Source organism: Nilaparvata lugens, chromosome 3 (assembly GCF_014356525.2).
Source record: "Nilaparvata lugens isolate BPH chromosome 3, ASM1435652v1, whole genome shotgun sequence".
NCBI lineage: Eukaryota > Metazoa > Arthropoda > Insecta > Hemiptera > Delphacidae > Nilaparvata > Nilaparvata lugens.
Genome location: NC_052506.1, coordinates 6,303,841 through 6,318,643, shown reverse-complemented (window position 1 = coordinate 6,318,643; position 14,803 = coordinate 6,303,841). Strand labels below are relative to the sequence as shown.

At 32.1% G+C, this 14,803-nt stretch overlaps 1 protein-coding gene across 1 annotated transcript in view; it reads left to right on the top strand.

Annotated features, from left to right (window-relative positions):
* LOC111045739 (sodium/hydrogen exchanger 9B1) overlaps positions 1-14,803 on the top strand; it is a 96,447-nt gene that overhangs the window by 60,431 nt on the left and 21,213 nt on the right. Inside the window, 5 exon segments of the mRNA XM_039422703.1 lie at positions 1,114-1,551; positions 8,482-8,563; positions 11,085-11,205; positions 11,207-11,460; positions 13,159-13,341. Coding sequence (XP_039278637.1) covers positions 1,116-1,551; positions 8,482-8,563; positions 11,085-11,205; positions 11,207-11,460; positions 13,159-13,341 — 1,076 coding nt within the window. The 5' untranslated portion in view covers positions 1,114-1,115.

The following is a 14,803-nucleotide window of genomic DNA, read 5'->3' as shown; positions in this document are numbered from 1 at the left end:
TTTGAAACTTTCAATCCAAAATTGCGGGAGAACGGTGATAGAGAAATTTACGAAGATCAAATTGTTTCAGGAAATTTTATTTACGATCAGTCAAAACATCAATTTATTGTAAATAGAAAGGAAGCCTACCAGTCTTTATTAGCATCAAATTATGATTTTTTTGTGTTTGGATAGAAAAAAATCATAATTTTGATGTTGATAGAGACTGGTAGGCTTCCTTGCTATTTACAATGAATTGATGTTTTGCTGCCTCGTAACACACATTTCATTGTATCTATGTTATGCTTTTTCCAATTCTCATTTTTTTGGTCTTGACTGATTGTAAATAAAATTTCTTGAAAAAATTTGTTCCTCGTAAATTTCTCTATCTATCACCGTTCTCCCGCAATTTTGGATTGAAAGATTGAAATGGCCGCTATTTTGAATTTTCGATTTGGACGAAGTTGAATATTTTTTCTACAGCTCATCTCTCTTATTTGAACATACCTACCAATTTATATAGCTACAGGTTGGAAAACTTGGAAGATAAAAATGGTCTTGTTAAAAATATGGCGTATATCTATAGATTTGGCGTATATCTTACCGATTTCTATAGCGATCGTTTGGAAAACTTTGAAGATGAAAATTATTCTGTTAGAAATATGGTGTATATCTCGTAAACGAAGCGTTTTAGGAAAAAATTTATTCCACATTTTCTCTTTGTTTTGACCCTTAGAACCTATTCCCGAAGTTTGGCACTTTACTTTTCGGATACTCTGTATAAACACCACCAATACAACTATGACAAATTATAACTTTCCTTGTCCTACTATACTGTAATTGAAAAATATACTGAAGCTTGTATATTGAAGAACCGTTGATCAAGTTCCTCTAAAATAAAATACATGATACATTATTTAATGATTATTCATTTCTCAGGTTTTCCTCCCTGTTTCCTTTCTGTACCATAACCTTCCACCATAATTTTACTACTGCATCCACTGCATCATCATTTTACTGGAAGTTAACATTCATTAATTTATTAACAAAAGATCTTCATTCATCAACAAATAATGTCATTGGCATTATATTGAATTACAAAATTAATATAGATCATATTCTCTGTGTTCACAGCAATGGACCAAGCCGAGGCCGAGAAAAAAGAACCTGAAGTTTCGTCTACTGTACCAACACCTCCTCCTCCCCCGACACCAAACTTCGGTCTCTCAGACCACGACAAACTAAACCACGACAAACCGAGTCATGGTATCTCGGACCACGACAAATTAAACCACGGTCTCTCGGACCACGATAAACCAAACCATGGTATTTTGGACCACGATAAACTGTACCACGGTCACCTGGACCATGACAGACCGACCAATGGTGGCGAGGTGAACCAAGGTTTCCAGCCGGACGAGGGCGGTCATCACCGTCACGTGAGCATCTCGTCGGAGGCGGTTCAGACCGACCTCGAGCACCAGAGGAAGGTGTCCACCACCTCCACTCAGCACGAAACGGCGAACCGCCTCCGGTTGGCCGCAGGAAGGATGCGGGGGTCTTACGCTGGTGGTGAGTGTGAATTTTATTTCAATTTGAAAAATCTGGTGTGGCGAACTCACACAACTTCCCTTGCCGAAAATTAATCACCTGACGCTAGTGTTCACTGCATCTCAAGTCTTCTATTCAAATATCTGAGCCAGCTGGTGACAGAACAATAACGCTGGAGACACACGAGGTCTGCTATCTCTTCATAGTGAATGATTCAATAGAATCAACATTTTGCAATTGAATAATCACATTTTCTCGAATTTCAAGCTTATTTTCAATTATATGTGAAAATATTACTAAACATTAATTATTGTAGAGATTTTCATGATCAATCTTTTCCACTTGAGATTTTTTGTTTAAATTGTATCTGCAGCCAGATCTATTCAAAGATCTGAGCCAGCTGGTGACAGGGTAATAACGCTGGAGACACATGAGGTCTGCTATCTCTTCCTAGTGAATGATTCAATAGAATCAACAGTTTGCAATTGAATAACCACATTTTCTCGAATTTCGAGCTTGTTTTCAATTTTATGTGAAAATATTACTGAACATTAATTGTAGGGATTTTCATGTTCAATCTTTTCCACTTGAAATTTTTGTTTATATTGTATCTGAAGCCTGATAATTGGGAATCAAAAATCAAACTTTGCATAGATGGGGCAGAGCTCCTGAAATTTTTACAGATTTGGGACTTGTGGCAGTTGATATAGCTTATCAATAGCTATTCTAGGTACTACAAATTTGATCAAAATCGTTGGAGCCGTTTTGGAGAAAATCGCGAAAATTCCTGTTATTGACAACATTTTCTCCATTTCAGCCGTCATCTTGAATTGCATTTGATCGAAATTGTTCGTGTCGGATCCTTATATTGTAAGGACCTCAAGTCCCAAATTTCAAGTCAATCCGTTAATTGGGAGTTGAGATATCGTGTACACACGATACACACATAAAAGCCAATACCCAAAATTTTTCTTAACGAATAGAATATAATTGATTATTTTAAACAGAACTGAACAGTAGTTGGTATTACATCAGATATACCGGTATTAGCTATCATCAACAAAAGGCAGTGGCAAGGCAGAGAATCGTCAGCACTGTTCTCTTACTTATTTCTAGCCTCTGCCATTATAAGGTGGACCTCAATATGAAGATGAATTATTTTGAAATTATGGCTTTACTAATACACACTTCAATAGATGCAGGACAAGTAAACTATTCTGAGTTTTCAATCAAGCCTTCAAACTCAAAGTTGAAAACTTGAGAACTTATTTAGCTGAATAATTACACTGGAATACCATAATTATGAGGCGTTGCGAAATGTAAGTTTTGATAAAGTGAAGTGAGTTTGAGATTTGCAAATAAGTTTTGTAAAGTTATAAGTTACATGTAATTATTTATAAAAAAGAATCAGTAGGCTATAAGTTGAAAACAAACTAACACACTTCTATATTATTCATTTCAAATTATCCTTATGCACTTTATTTCGATTGTGTTGGATCGATTTAAGTAGAAGAGTGAAATTTTTCATATATTGAACCATATCAATCTAAACCTAATATAAATTCAATAATACATCCTGCGTCCTTTGCAATAACAATAATATATTATCAAGCACTAGCCGTCAGGATCGCTTCGCTCGCCATATCCGTCTAGCCAGGGGGCTCTGTCCCCTGTATCGTCCAAAAATGAGATCAGCGGGCTCGCTTCGCACGCCTGCATTTTTCATTTGAGCATGCTTCATTCCATCAGAAAGTCAAAGTACTGAGAAAACGCAGAAAAGCTGAGAAAAACGCTGATTTTGGGCGTATCTTTGATGAAATATTTAAGTCACCTAATCACAAAATTTTTAGACCCTAGCTAAACCTCTGTACCAAATTTGGAAATTTCCTGTCTATTACTTAATGAAATAACTGAAAAAACGCTAATTTTAGGTGTATCTTTGGCGTTATTTCAAATTCCTTCTAACACAAAATTTTTACACCCCAGCTGAGCTTCTGTAGTAAATTTGAACATTTTCTGTTCATTTGCTCTCGATAAATCTGAGAAAAAGCAAAAAAACGCAAATTTTTGGCGTATCTCTGGCGTTATTTCAAATTCCTTCTAAAACAACATTATTACACCCTAGCTGATCTTCTGTACTGAATTTGAACATTTTCTGTTCATTTGTTCTCGATAAATCTGAGAAAAAGCAAAAACGCTGGAAAAACGCAGATTTTGGGCGTATCTCTGGATTTTTTTTCAAATCCGTTCTTAGTGCGCCTCTAAAGGGCCAACTGAACATACCTACCAAATTTCAACGTTTTTGGTCCGGTAGATTTTTAGTTCTGCGAGTGAGTGAGTCAGTGAATCAGTCAGTGAGTGAGTGAGTGCCATTTCGATTTTATATAATAGATTTAAAAAAAAGAATCAGTGAGTTAAAAACAGCCTAACACACTTTTCTATTATTCATTTAAAATTCTTATGCACGTTTTTTTCGATTGTAGTGAATCAATTTAAGTAGGACAGTGAAATTTTTCATATATTGAACCAAATCAATCCAAACCTAATATAAATTCAGTAATACATCCTGCGTCCTTTGCAATAAGAATATATCATCAATAAATGGAAATTTATGAAATGAGAGAGGAACCAGTTATAAAAAACTAAATATGTTTTTTATAAGTTAATAAATGAGATTCTCCTTGAAATAAAATTGAATATTCATAACATTGGATAGTACTTATGTGATATTTCCAATCATGTGCATTGTTTTTTTCTAAGTTGAAACTTATTGTACTTCACTTCGAATGTGGATAGGCCAATGGGATCATGAGGATACATCTTACTAAATATAAGCATCTTAATAACAGCCCAGATCCAACAATACAGTATGCGGTTAAGCTTTGGGCAAGGAACATATTTTTTTAATTATTCCTCTAACGATAGAAATCTCACTACCAGAAATGATAAATCCCCCAATAGTGTTGAATCTAATTTAAAAATTTTTCAGCTCTGCATTGTCATATGAGTTGTACCCCACTATATAAATATGCAAGCATCAATTCATTCATTTATCAGCACAAGCTCATATCATTCAAAATGATAGAAGAAAAAGTTTTTAGGTAGTTGAAGTAGGAAAAGTAAAAGGAAAATTAATTAAGGTAGATGTCAGAATATTTGAAATAGGGTCAAGACTTTACTGTGTACTAGACATATCAATAATATAATTCCCAGTCCACCTTATAATTGAATGAGAAATAATATTATTGGAATGAATTATAACATTTCTTAAACTATTAAAAACTTATTGTAACTATTGAATAATTTTAAAATATTAATATCTATTTTAAAAATAACTGAGTGTCATGAATTATTATTCTGGTATTTGGAACATTATAAATTCAAAAGAATGATTTGTATAAATAGTTTTGGACTGAAAATTTTGTAGAAATCCAGAAGATGTAACCTCATTTGGACTTTTAATGTTACTTAAATTTTGGAGAGAGAGAAATAGTACAAGGTATTCTCAGTTCTCCTCTCCCAATCTGTGATTCATTCTAAAAAAAGAATAAAGAATAAAGAATCAACCTCATCATAGGGGCTGATAATAATGCCATTATGGATAAATGAAACTGTATCCACATTATAACAGATTATAGAATAAATGTATACAACAGATATATGGAAATGTAGATAGAACTTCTTTTATCTGTCATTGCAACATATACAGCGTTTTACATCAGAATGAAATGAAATTCCTTAAGCTGGGTTTACATCAGAGTTATTAACAAAATGTTACTAACTTAATCCTTATAGATTCTATTAGATTGAACGGAACTTGACAAACACATATGTTCTTCATGTGTATGATAAGATATGTTTAATCTAATAGAATCTATAAGCATTAAGTTAATAACATTTTGTTACTAACTTTGGTGTAAACGCAGCCTCAAGTAGGCCTACCCTTTTTTATGTTTAATATATCAGTTTACATGATAATATCGAGGCATCGAGTTTCGCTCGTTATTTTTATTTATTGATAAACAGAACACAATTCTCTAAAATGATCGTGTTTATATTTCACAGCTGGCTATATGTCATCTTATGAATTTCGGGTATGCGATATTTTGATTTTTCACATACTCACTCGCTCACTCACTTTTTTACTACCTACAGCTGTTTCAGCCAAGGATAAATTATCATTTTTAATGTCGTTCAGTGAGTTTTCCCAAGGATGAGACCTGGTACAATCGAATTTTTAAATCATAAACCTACCATGTTCCAAATTTCGTGAAAATCGTTAGACCCGTTTTTGAGATCCGTTGAACATAAATATCCAGATATAAATAAATATGAATAACCAGATAAATAACCATATATAAATATACAGGAATTGCTCGCTTAATATAATAGGATTTGTTTTTGGTAAATAAAAATGGTTTGATTTGATTTGAGTTTAAATGTTTAAACTAGTCTCACTAGTCGAGATCCGTTGAACATAAATAACCAGATATTAATATATAAAAATACAGAAATTGCTCGCTTAATATAATAGGATTTCGACTTATTAGTACCACTTTCAAGTGCAAATTAAATAACGTGAACTACATTTGAATTGATAATAGAATTAAACAAAATAAGTTAGGTAGTACTGATTTCTTTTTAGAGAAATATAATCGCATCTTCACTATTCACACTCTACGAAATAGAATTATTAATATAAATCAGAAGTGATAAATAGTGTATTGTCTTAATCTATTTATTTATTCAGGGCCCGTTCTACTATGTGTTATGCCCTGGGCAATCTTTTACAACGTTTATCACTTTTTCTTAGATCCATTGAATTATCTTATTAATTTAAAATATATTATTAATATATATAAATGTATAATTCATTTATTGTTGTAAGACCTGATATAGGCTATAGTTTTTTCTATTCAAGATAATCTTTCATTTCTGTAATCTTGTTCTATTGTTTTGTTCTACTTGAAGAACGCTTGTTTTCAATATGACACGGTGACACCTAAAGAAAACATGAAAAATTTACTCAGACTGATTTTTGCACCCTTGAAATTTATTCACCCACTGTGCTCATTATTGTAGACCGGGCCCTGCATTCATTTCTGTAACTCATATTCAAGTATTTCCCATGTACAATAATGCTCTACAGATTTGAACAATTGGAACAATAATTTTGAAGAATGGAGAAAGCTGAACCTATATTTCAATTGATTGTTGATGCAGCTGCTGATGATTGTGAACTGACTAAAACGGAGCCAAATATAGTGAATCCATCGTTTTTATCAGAAAGTGAGCATTTTTCAGCTCTGATGTCTTCTATTCTTTACAATAGCGCTCTAGTTAATTCAATCCGAATTAACTTTCAAGACTACTATACTCTTATCAAAAAGATTGCTGATTCTAGAAACTTTTCTAAAAGATTGCTTTACTTACAAACTTCTAAGTTAACTTTACAAACTCTTATCAAAGATTGCTGATTCTAGAAGCTTGACATGTTTTTTGTCCCAAAATTTTCAAAAACTAATTCTGGTGAAAACAAATTCTCCTCATTATCTCCCAACAACTAAATCAATCAATTCGTTACAACTTAATCCCCAAATTTTCCATAGTGAAGAGTGTCTGTTCAGTCAACTCTACTGATCACAATGAAATTTGCACAATTTTGCTGATCTGAAGTGGTTGAAATCCGTCTGCTAATCCTCAAATATGCCTCTATTGTATTAAATCTTGTAGTGATTCGACATTGAAATAAATATTGAATAATAAAGTGATCTGAATTGAGTGTTGGTTATTGAGAAAAGTACTCCAGTTCTGAAGTGTCTGAGTAGCTATTGTTATTTTGTCCTCTTGAGCTCAAGCATTTTCAATTCAAGATTTTATTATTCAACAATAATAATTATACTGTTTACATAAAATGTGTATAACAGTGTCACATATATTTCTGCAAATACAAACATCAATAATCCGATGTTGCCTATGTCTTGATACAGCCATAATCTATAAACTTAAGCATTTTCAATTCAAGATTCTATTATTCAACAATAATAATTATATTGTTTACATTAAATGTGTATAACAGTGTCACATATATTTCTGCAAATACAAACATCAATAATTCGATGTTGCCTATGTCTTGATACAGTAATAATCCATAAATGTGACCAATAAAAACATAAAGTTATACCAAACACAATAAGAAATATCACAATTATTACTCAAATTGTCCAACATACCAAGAACATTAAGAATAATTTCGAGTACTACTATTAGTAAGTTATTTTGTTTTGATATTTATGAGGCTATTTTTGTATATTTTATTGTTGTATTGTTGATTATTCTTAATATAGTCTAATCAGTGAGTATAGAATGTAAATTCTATACATTTTTACATTCTGCACTCACTGAGTCTAATATAGATCTATCATAATCAGTTAACTCAGTTATGGTGCAATCAACAATGGTAAATTTCCCATAAAACTTTATTTTAACTTGAACGCGAATGGTAATTTTAAAAGTTGGGTACCATTACACTTATTAATGAATATTATAACATTTGTATACATTAATGAATATTACATAATAATAATAATAATTAATTTCTCTGATTTCCAATGAATTGCAACCGAGGAGTTTATTGACAAAAGCGCACCGCGCTTATCAACTTCATTGTGTTTGCAGCTTTTTCCTATCAGCATTGTTTTCTGTGTGCAAACCTTTTTCAGGTGTAATAATTGTAATACTAGAATCGAAAGCAAACATTTTTCAGGTGTAATAATATTGTAGAATCGAAATTTGTTGTACGATACCAAGATAGTAACTATGTAGAGTTCTATAGTGAAATTGACTACATGGCATCATCTGAAGCTTTTTCTTTTTTGCATTTCTTTCACACCAATAATTATTATATTATTGTTATAGATATTTATTACCCCTTCTTAATTCGTTTTCTAGATGGTCTACAAAATCATGCTGCGGACAATGGGAGGAAATACTCAGGTGTAACAATGGAGGATGATGAACCAGACGCTGAGAAGTGAGTTGAATTATGTAAAATATTTCTCACTAAAAAATTCTTATAGTTTTTTCTTTCTTACCGTGTTTGTTGTTTGTCGTTTGTTCATTTGAATTCTGTTCTCTCAATCTCTGGGTTATCTTATATTAATATCCATAACGCAAATATAGAGGTTTCTCTGACGTACCACAATATATTGGACTGTACTCTCTGGGTTATCTTATATTAATATCCATAACGCAAATATAGAGGTTTCTCTGACGTACCATAATATATTGGACTGTACTGTATTGCCAAGTTATATCATTTAATTCTTATTTATAGTATTTTGACGTCATAAAAATGTATGTTGAAGTTGGACAATATAGATGAGAATATTTTTGTCTTCATTGTCTGGGCTATAAATACTGTTAGCTATAGGCTTATTTTTTGACTGTGTGTAATTAGGCCCTTAGAAGCTTATAACTGCTTTTTAGAGGATTTTGTAGACTTTCTCATCTTTTACAACTATGTTATTCATTTCAAAAACAAAACAAACCAATTATTACCTGTGGTCAAAAACTTGTTGCTTGTACCGCTATATTTGTTAAAAAATAGTTCAAATTACAAAAGGTTTCATGACAAGCCCGGTGACATCTTCAGCTGAACTGAAGACGAAGAGTTCAGCTGAAGAGTTCAGTAATTTAAATTATTTCTCAACATAATTATATACGGTAGTGGGTATTGATAATATATCAATATCAAAATTTGTGCCGATTGCACAAAAGCCGGTTTAATTTTAATCGAGATTAATTTATTGAGAAACAATCAGAGAAGCCTTCAGATCAATCAGAGAGAAAAAACCCGATTGCATGAAAGCCGATTAAATTTTAATGGTGATTAATTTCACGAGAACCAGAGAAGCCTTTTTTGAAACTAAGGCTTCTCTGATTGGTTCTTGTGAAATTAATTAATCACGATTATATATGATAGGCTTTTATGCGATTGGGCTTTTTCGAAAAAATGCTTCTCTGATTGGTTCTCGTAAAATTATAATCACGATTAAAATTCTACCGGCTTTAGTGTAACCGGGCCTTATTCTTTCAATTGTGGAGAAATAACACATCTCTTCCCATACAAACAAATTATTTGAATATATTTATACCTATATTTTTAATTATTTTTCAATTTATAATCACTGATGCCAACAGATTTCCACCAAGTTTGTGCTTTCAGGTGTGTTAAATAAATTATGTAACTATAACTATTGTAATTGTAATTTATCTAATTTTTTCTGTAATTGATGTAGTGGTTTTAGTTTTTTTGGGTATATACATTCTTTTTCTAAAATTATGAAATAATCCTCAATCTTGAAAACTAAATCCTCAGCTTTTAGAATTAAGTTTGTTTTTCGGTAATTCATCGAAATTAAATGTTAAATATGTAAAATATGTATTCTATGTTTAGTTTTGAAGCATCTAAATTTGAAAATCTACTTTGTGAAAATACTTGAGGACTGAAAATTATGTGAATTGAAGAACTACAACACAAAAGCTGCGTTTACACCATAGTTATTAACAAAATGTTAATAACTCAATTCTTCTATTAGATTGAACGGAACTTAACAAACACACATGTTCATCATGTGTATGAAAAGTTATGTTCAATCTAATTGAACCTATAAGGATTAATTTATTAATATTTTGCTAATAACTTTGGTGTAAACGCAGCTTTAACCTCTATTTCGGACTATGTGATATCTTAATTTGGGAGAAGAATAGCACAAGGTTACCATACCTTATTTTTCCTCTCCCTATCATTTTGATAATGTACTTATTGTATCAATGAATAAAGAATCCATTAAGTTTGATAATACATTAGAACTTTTACTATTTAAGAAAAGAATTGATCATAAAATTGATATAACCTATCACAGGTTATCCAAAACAGCCAAAAGTTATGATACATTTGGTATAAAAATTTACAATAAATCACCTACAGATTTAATATTAGAGACAGAAAAGAAATTTAATACGAGACTATTGAATTGGCTTGTGATAAATCCTTTTTATAGTGTTGAAGAGTTCTTTGAGAATGAAATATTTGTTGCTTAGAGTTGAGAGGTTTTGTATTTGTATTTATGTATTGTTCAAAAGGCTCAAGTTATGCTGTTAGGAATATGTTATGTGTATTCACATGAATTGTATTAATGTATTCGAAAAATCTGATTGACTTACAGTTTACTTACTGCATTATTTTTAAGACTCAGTAATGTAATTTTGTGTGTACAGTACGTTGTTGTAAAACTTCATTTTATCTTTTGTCGTAATGTATTCGATATTTGACTTTGCCTATTGTTCTCCAAGTATTTAACGGCAGTGAAATCATATTTATTTATTTATTATTTATTTTAGAACCATTGACACTATTAATACCATTAATGTATAATTTAACATTTTTTAGTGAAGAATACATTGTTTATTTGCGTTGATTGTAATTGTGATGTATTGTTGAAATATTTGTACTTTGTGGAAATAAACTTGAAATTGATTTTGGTTTTCAGCTCGTGGTGGTACCTACTCTGCACGAAATGCCGACAGAAGGAGAGCGGGCGAGGTTGGGAACCGTCCTACTGGCAATCGGTGTGCCCCTACCCGTTTTGTCCCACCTACCGTCACGTCGCCCCGGGTCGTCAGCCTGTTCGCCACCGGCCTGCTCGCCTGGGGCGTCATCTACTCCATCCTCGGCAGCGACGCCGCCCCGGGCGGTCAGCTGTTCGACATAGCCGCCGTCTCCATTCTGGCGCACTTTGGGGGCGTCCTGTTCCGAATGCTCAACCTCCCCGCGCTGGTCGGCATGCTGCTAGTCGGCATCGTGTATCAGAACCTCGGCCTCATCCATGTCGAGGGCCACTATGTCGAGTTGGTCGGCATCTGCAGGTAAACAAAATTAATAACTATAAGGGCCGTTTGCACAGTGTAAGTTTAAGCTAAAGCTTAAACCAAATCTGGATTTTTTTGGTTTAAACTAAAACTCCGTTTGCACAGTATCAGTTTAAACTCTGTATTGAGTTTAAACTTTGAAAAAGTTTAAACCTCCAAAGCAGGAGGTTTAAACCAAATAATTTGGATTAACTTGACATCTGTAAAGATTTCATGGGGAAACAGCTGATAGTAAATTATTTTTCGACGGTTGTTTTTAATGCTTCTGTAGACGATAATAATATTATTTCGGTTATAGTGAATCATTATTGATAGAATTGACAGGAATTGATAGAAGTTTTTAATGCGATTGATAGAGATGACTGCAAAGAAATTCTGGAACTGAGAAAAATTGGGCAAAAAACGAATCATTTAAATTTCTGGGATGATAGAGAATTTTTTAACGGTTTTGCTTGAGTAAAGCAAGTGTCAATTTAGTATTTGATTAAATAAGTCACTTGAAGAAAATAAGACAATTTTCATCAGTGGTCTTCAATCAGAAAACATGTTTTTAATAACACATAACTGAGATATTTTTGCTTTCGAGAGATTTGTAATAAACGAGGAAGATCATAGTAGATTTAAGCGTTACAGAATAACTTTTTTATCTTACATTCTAAAATATATTTTTTGGTGCCGACTAAATATGAGTTTGTATCTAATAGTAATATAGCATTTTTTGAATAATTTCTTGATTGCTTTTCACTTTTATTACCATACAGCTTACAGCTCTGTGGATTTTGAACAAGGAAATAGTAGCTACAAAACCTCTATTTACTGATGGTTTGTAAACAAAAAATAACAAATTTCCTGTAAAAATCAGCCTTATGATATTATAAACGATGACATTCTATTACCAATTTGACGCTAAACTAGTTTAACTTAAACTGGATTAGTAAATGCACTGAGAAAACCGATTCAAGTTTACACTTTCAGATTAACTTAAACTCGATTAAGTTGATCGAGTTTAGCAATCCATACTGTGCAAACGGCCCTAAGACTTCAAAATCTACTTTGTGGAAATAATTAAGTACTGAAAATTCTGTGAAGTGAATAACTACAGAACTTAAGGCTGTGCAAAGGCTAAAAATAAACTTTCCACTGGTGATATTTTTCAAAGTTCTTCGATTTGTATATCATCAAGGTATCAAGATGAGAAAGTTTTCTCAGGAAAACATTTTTTCCGATCATTACTTTTTGAGATATGAGCGCCTAAAGTTTAAATTGTTGGGACAGAACATTTCAAATTCGGTAAGAGATAAATCCATGAGATTTGAAGGATTGATTCTCCATGGTATTGTTGATCTAGCAGTTAAATTAAAATTTTCTGGAAATATCAATTTTTGATAAAGTTATTCAATTTACTAAAAATGACCAAAAATAACTTTTTGTTGAGTTATATTTTGGTAAATTGGCACCAGAAAAATATCACCAATAGAAAATTTGTTTTTAGCCTTTGCACAGCCTTAAGAACAATAAGTTGTTTGGTTTGATAGAATAGAAAGGGTACTTTTTTGATAGCTTTTAACTACTGTGTTCCAATATATTTCAGAAGCCCTGGAAAGATAACTGAGTATTGAATTATTATTCTACCAAAAACAAAATACTAAAGTAGTTGATCCTGTATATTGAATCTGAAATATTGTTTTGTTTCAGAAAGGTTGCTCTTGTTATGATCCTAATTCGCGCGGGTCTTGACTTGGAACCAAAAGCAATGAAAACTCTGTGCTTCACTGTGCTGAGGATGGGTCTCATTCCTTGGGCAGTTGAGTTTGTATTGCTCGCTGTTCTCTCCAATTATATTCTGCAACTGCCATGGCTATGGGCTATTCTTCTATCGTAAGTTCTCATTATCAATTTTCATGAGAATTGAACAGTTTTTCAATAAAACCATAGAGAAACAATAGCGTAAGTAGATATCCCATGGTATAGGGCGTTTATGTCGCAACTTTTACTGTTATCTCAAGCCGATTACTGTTGATTATTGTCGAATTCTACTGTTTTGTTGGGGTGAGAGTATATGAAAGGCACAATATGAGAGACTACTATAGTAGTCTAGTATAGTAGTCTATAGTAGTAGTGTCACACAGCTTTACGGGAAAGATCTACATGAAGTATCGGCTTGAGATAACAGTAAAAGTTGCGACATAAACGCCTTATACCATGGGATATCAAATCAAATCAAAAATCGTTTATTTATCCTCAATAATAATAACAAAAGATAAAAGCTTGGAAATTAGAAATACATTATAATAATAATACACAGTATTGAACTAAATAATACAATAAAAATAAGGAAGGTCCCCGCAAGGTTAAAAAAACCTGTGCGCAGAGGCCGAGTGTTTGAAAAATCTAGATATTTTGAATTTTCAGAAGAAAAAAGATGAAATAAATTAATTCAGTGAAAGGAAACAATAAAAAAACTGGAAGGAAAATCACTAAATTTGAAAAGAAACTTACTAAACTTAAAAAGAAACTAAGAACCAAGAAGAAAGGGTAAGAAGGAAAAGGGGGAGTAAGAAAGGATAGGGGAGAAGGCAGAGGGAGACCTAATAGAATTAAGTTTTGTTTCTCAAGATGAATATTGGAGAGAATAAGAGAAAATTTGCTTGGCTTTGGCAGTTACTATTCAAATATTATGTCATTCGAAGCCAACCACTCATTTATATCTCTTACCAGCTTTTTACTCGACTTATTGGTGATGAATTGATCAGATATCTAGGTACTTATGCTATTGTTTCTCTATGATAAAACTTACTTGTTTTTACTTGTTGATGATCAATGGAATTTAAAGAAGCTTTGAATTTCAGCCATACAATTGAAAGCCTTAGGTAGGTACTGACAATAAAGTCATACAAATTAATGATGAGAATAAATTTATTACTTTGCTTGGTTCACAAACGATCATTGCAGTTATATTTGATATTTTAAAACTTATCATAGCTTAAGGTGAAATGGAAGATGTTGTGCATACTTTATTTTTAAGGCATCTTCATCAGTGGTAGGCAACATCATCATCATCATCTTCATCATCATTATTATCATCATCATCATCATTATCATCATCATCATACTGTAATTTTGAAATAATGACGATGCCTTCAAGTGCATTGAAACTTAAGTTTGGCTTGAATAAATTACATGGAACTCATTCCATCCTAATATGCGGGAATTCCACAATATCTCTGTATCAAGTTTGAATTAATCATATTTTTATTAACAATCGGAGCTTAGTGATTGATATTGTGATCGATTTCTTGGATGTATTCATCAAAAATTAAATGATCTCATTCTTCTCAGA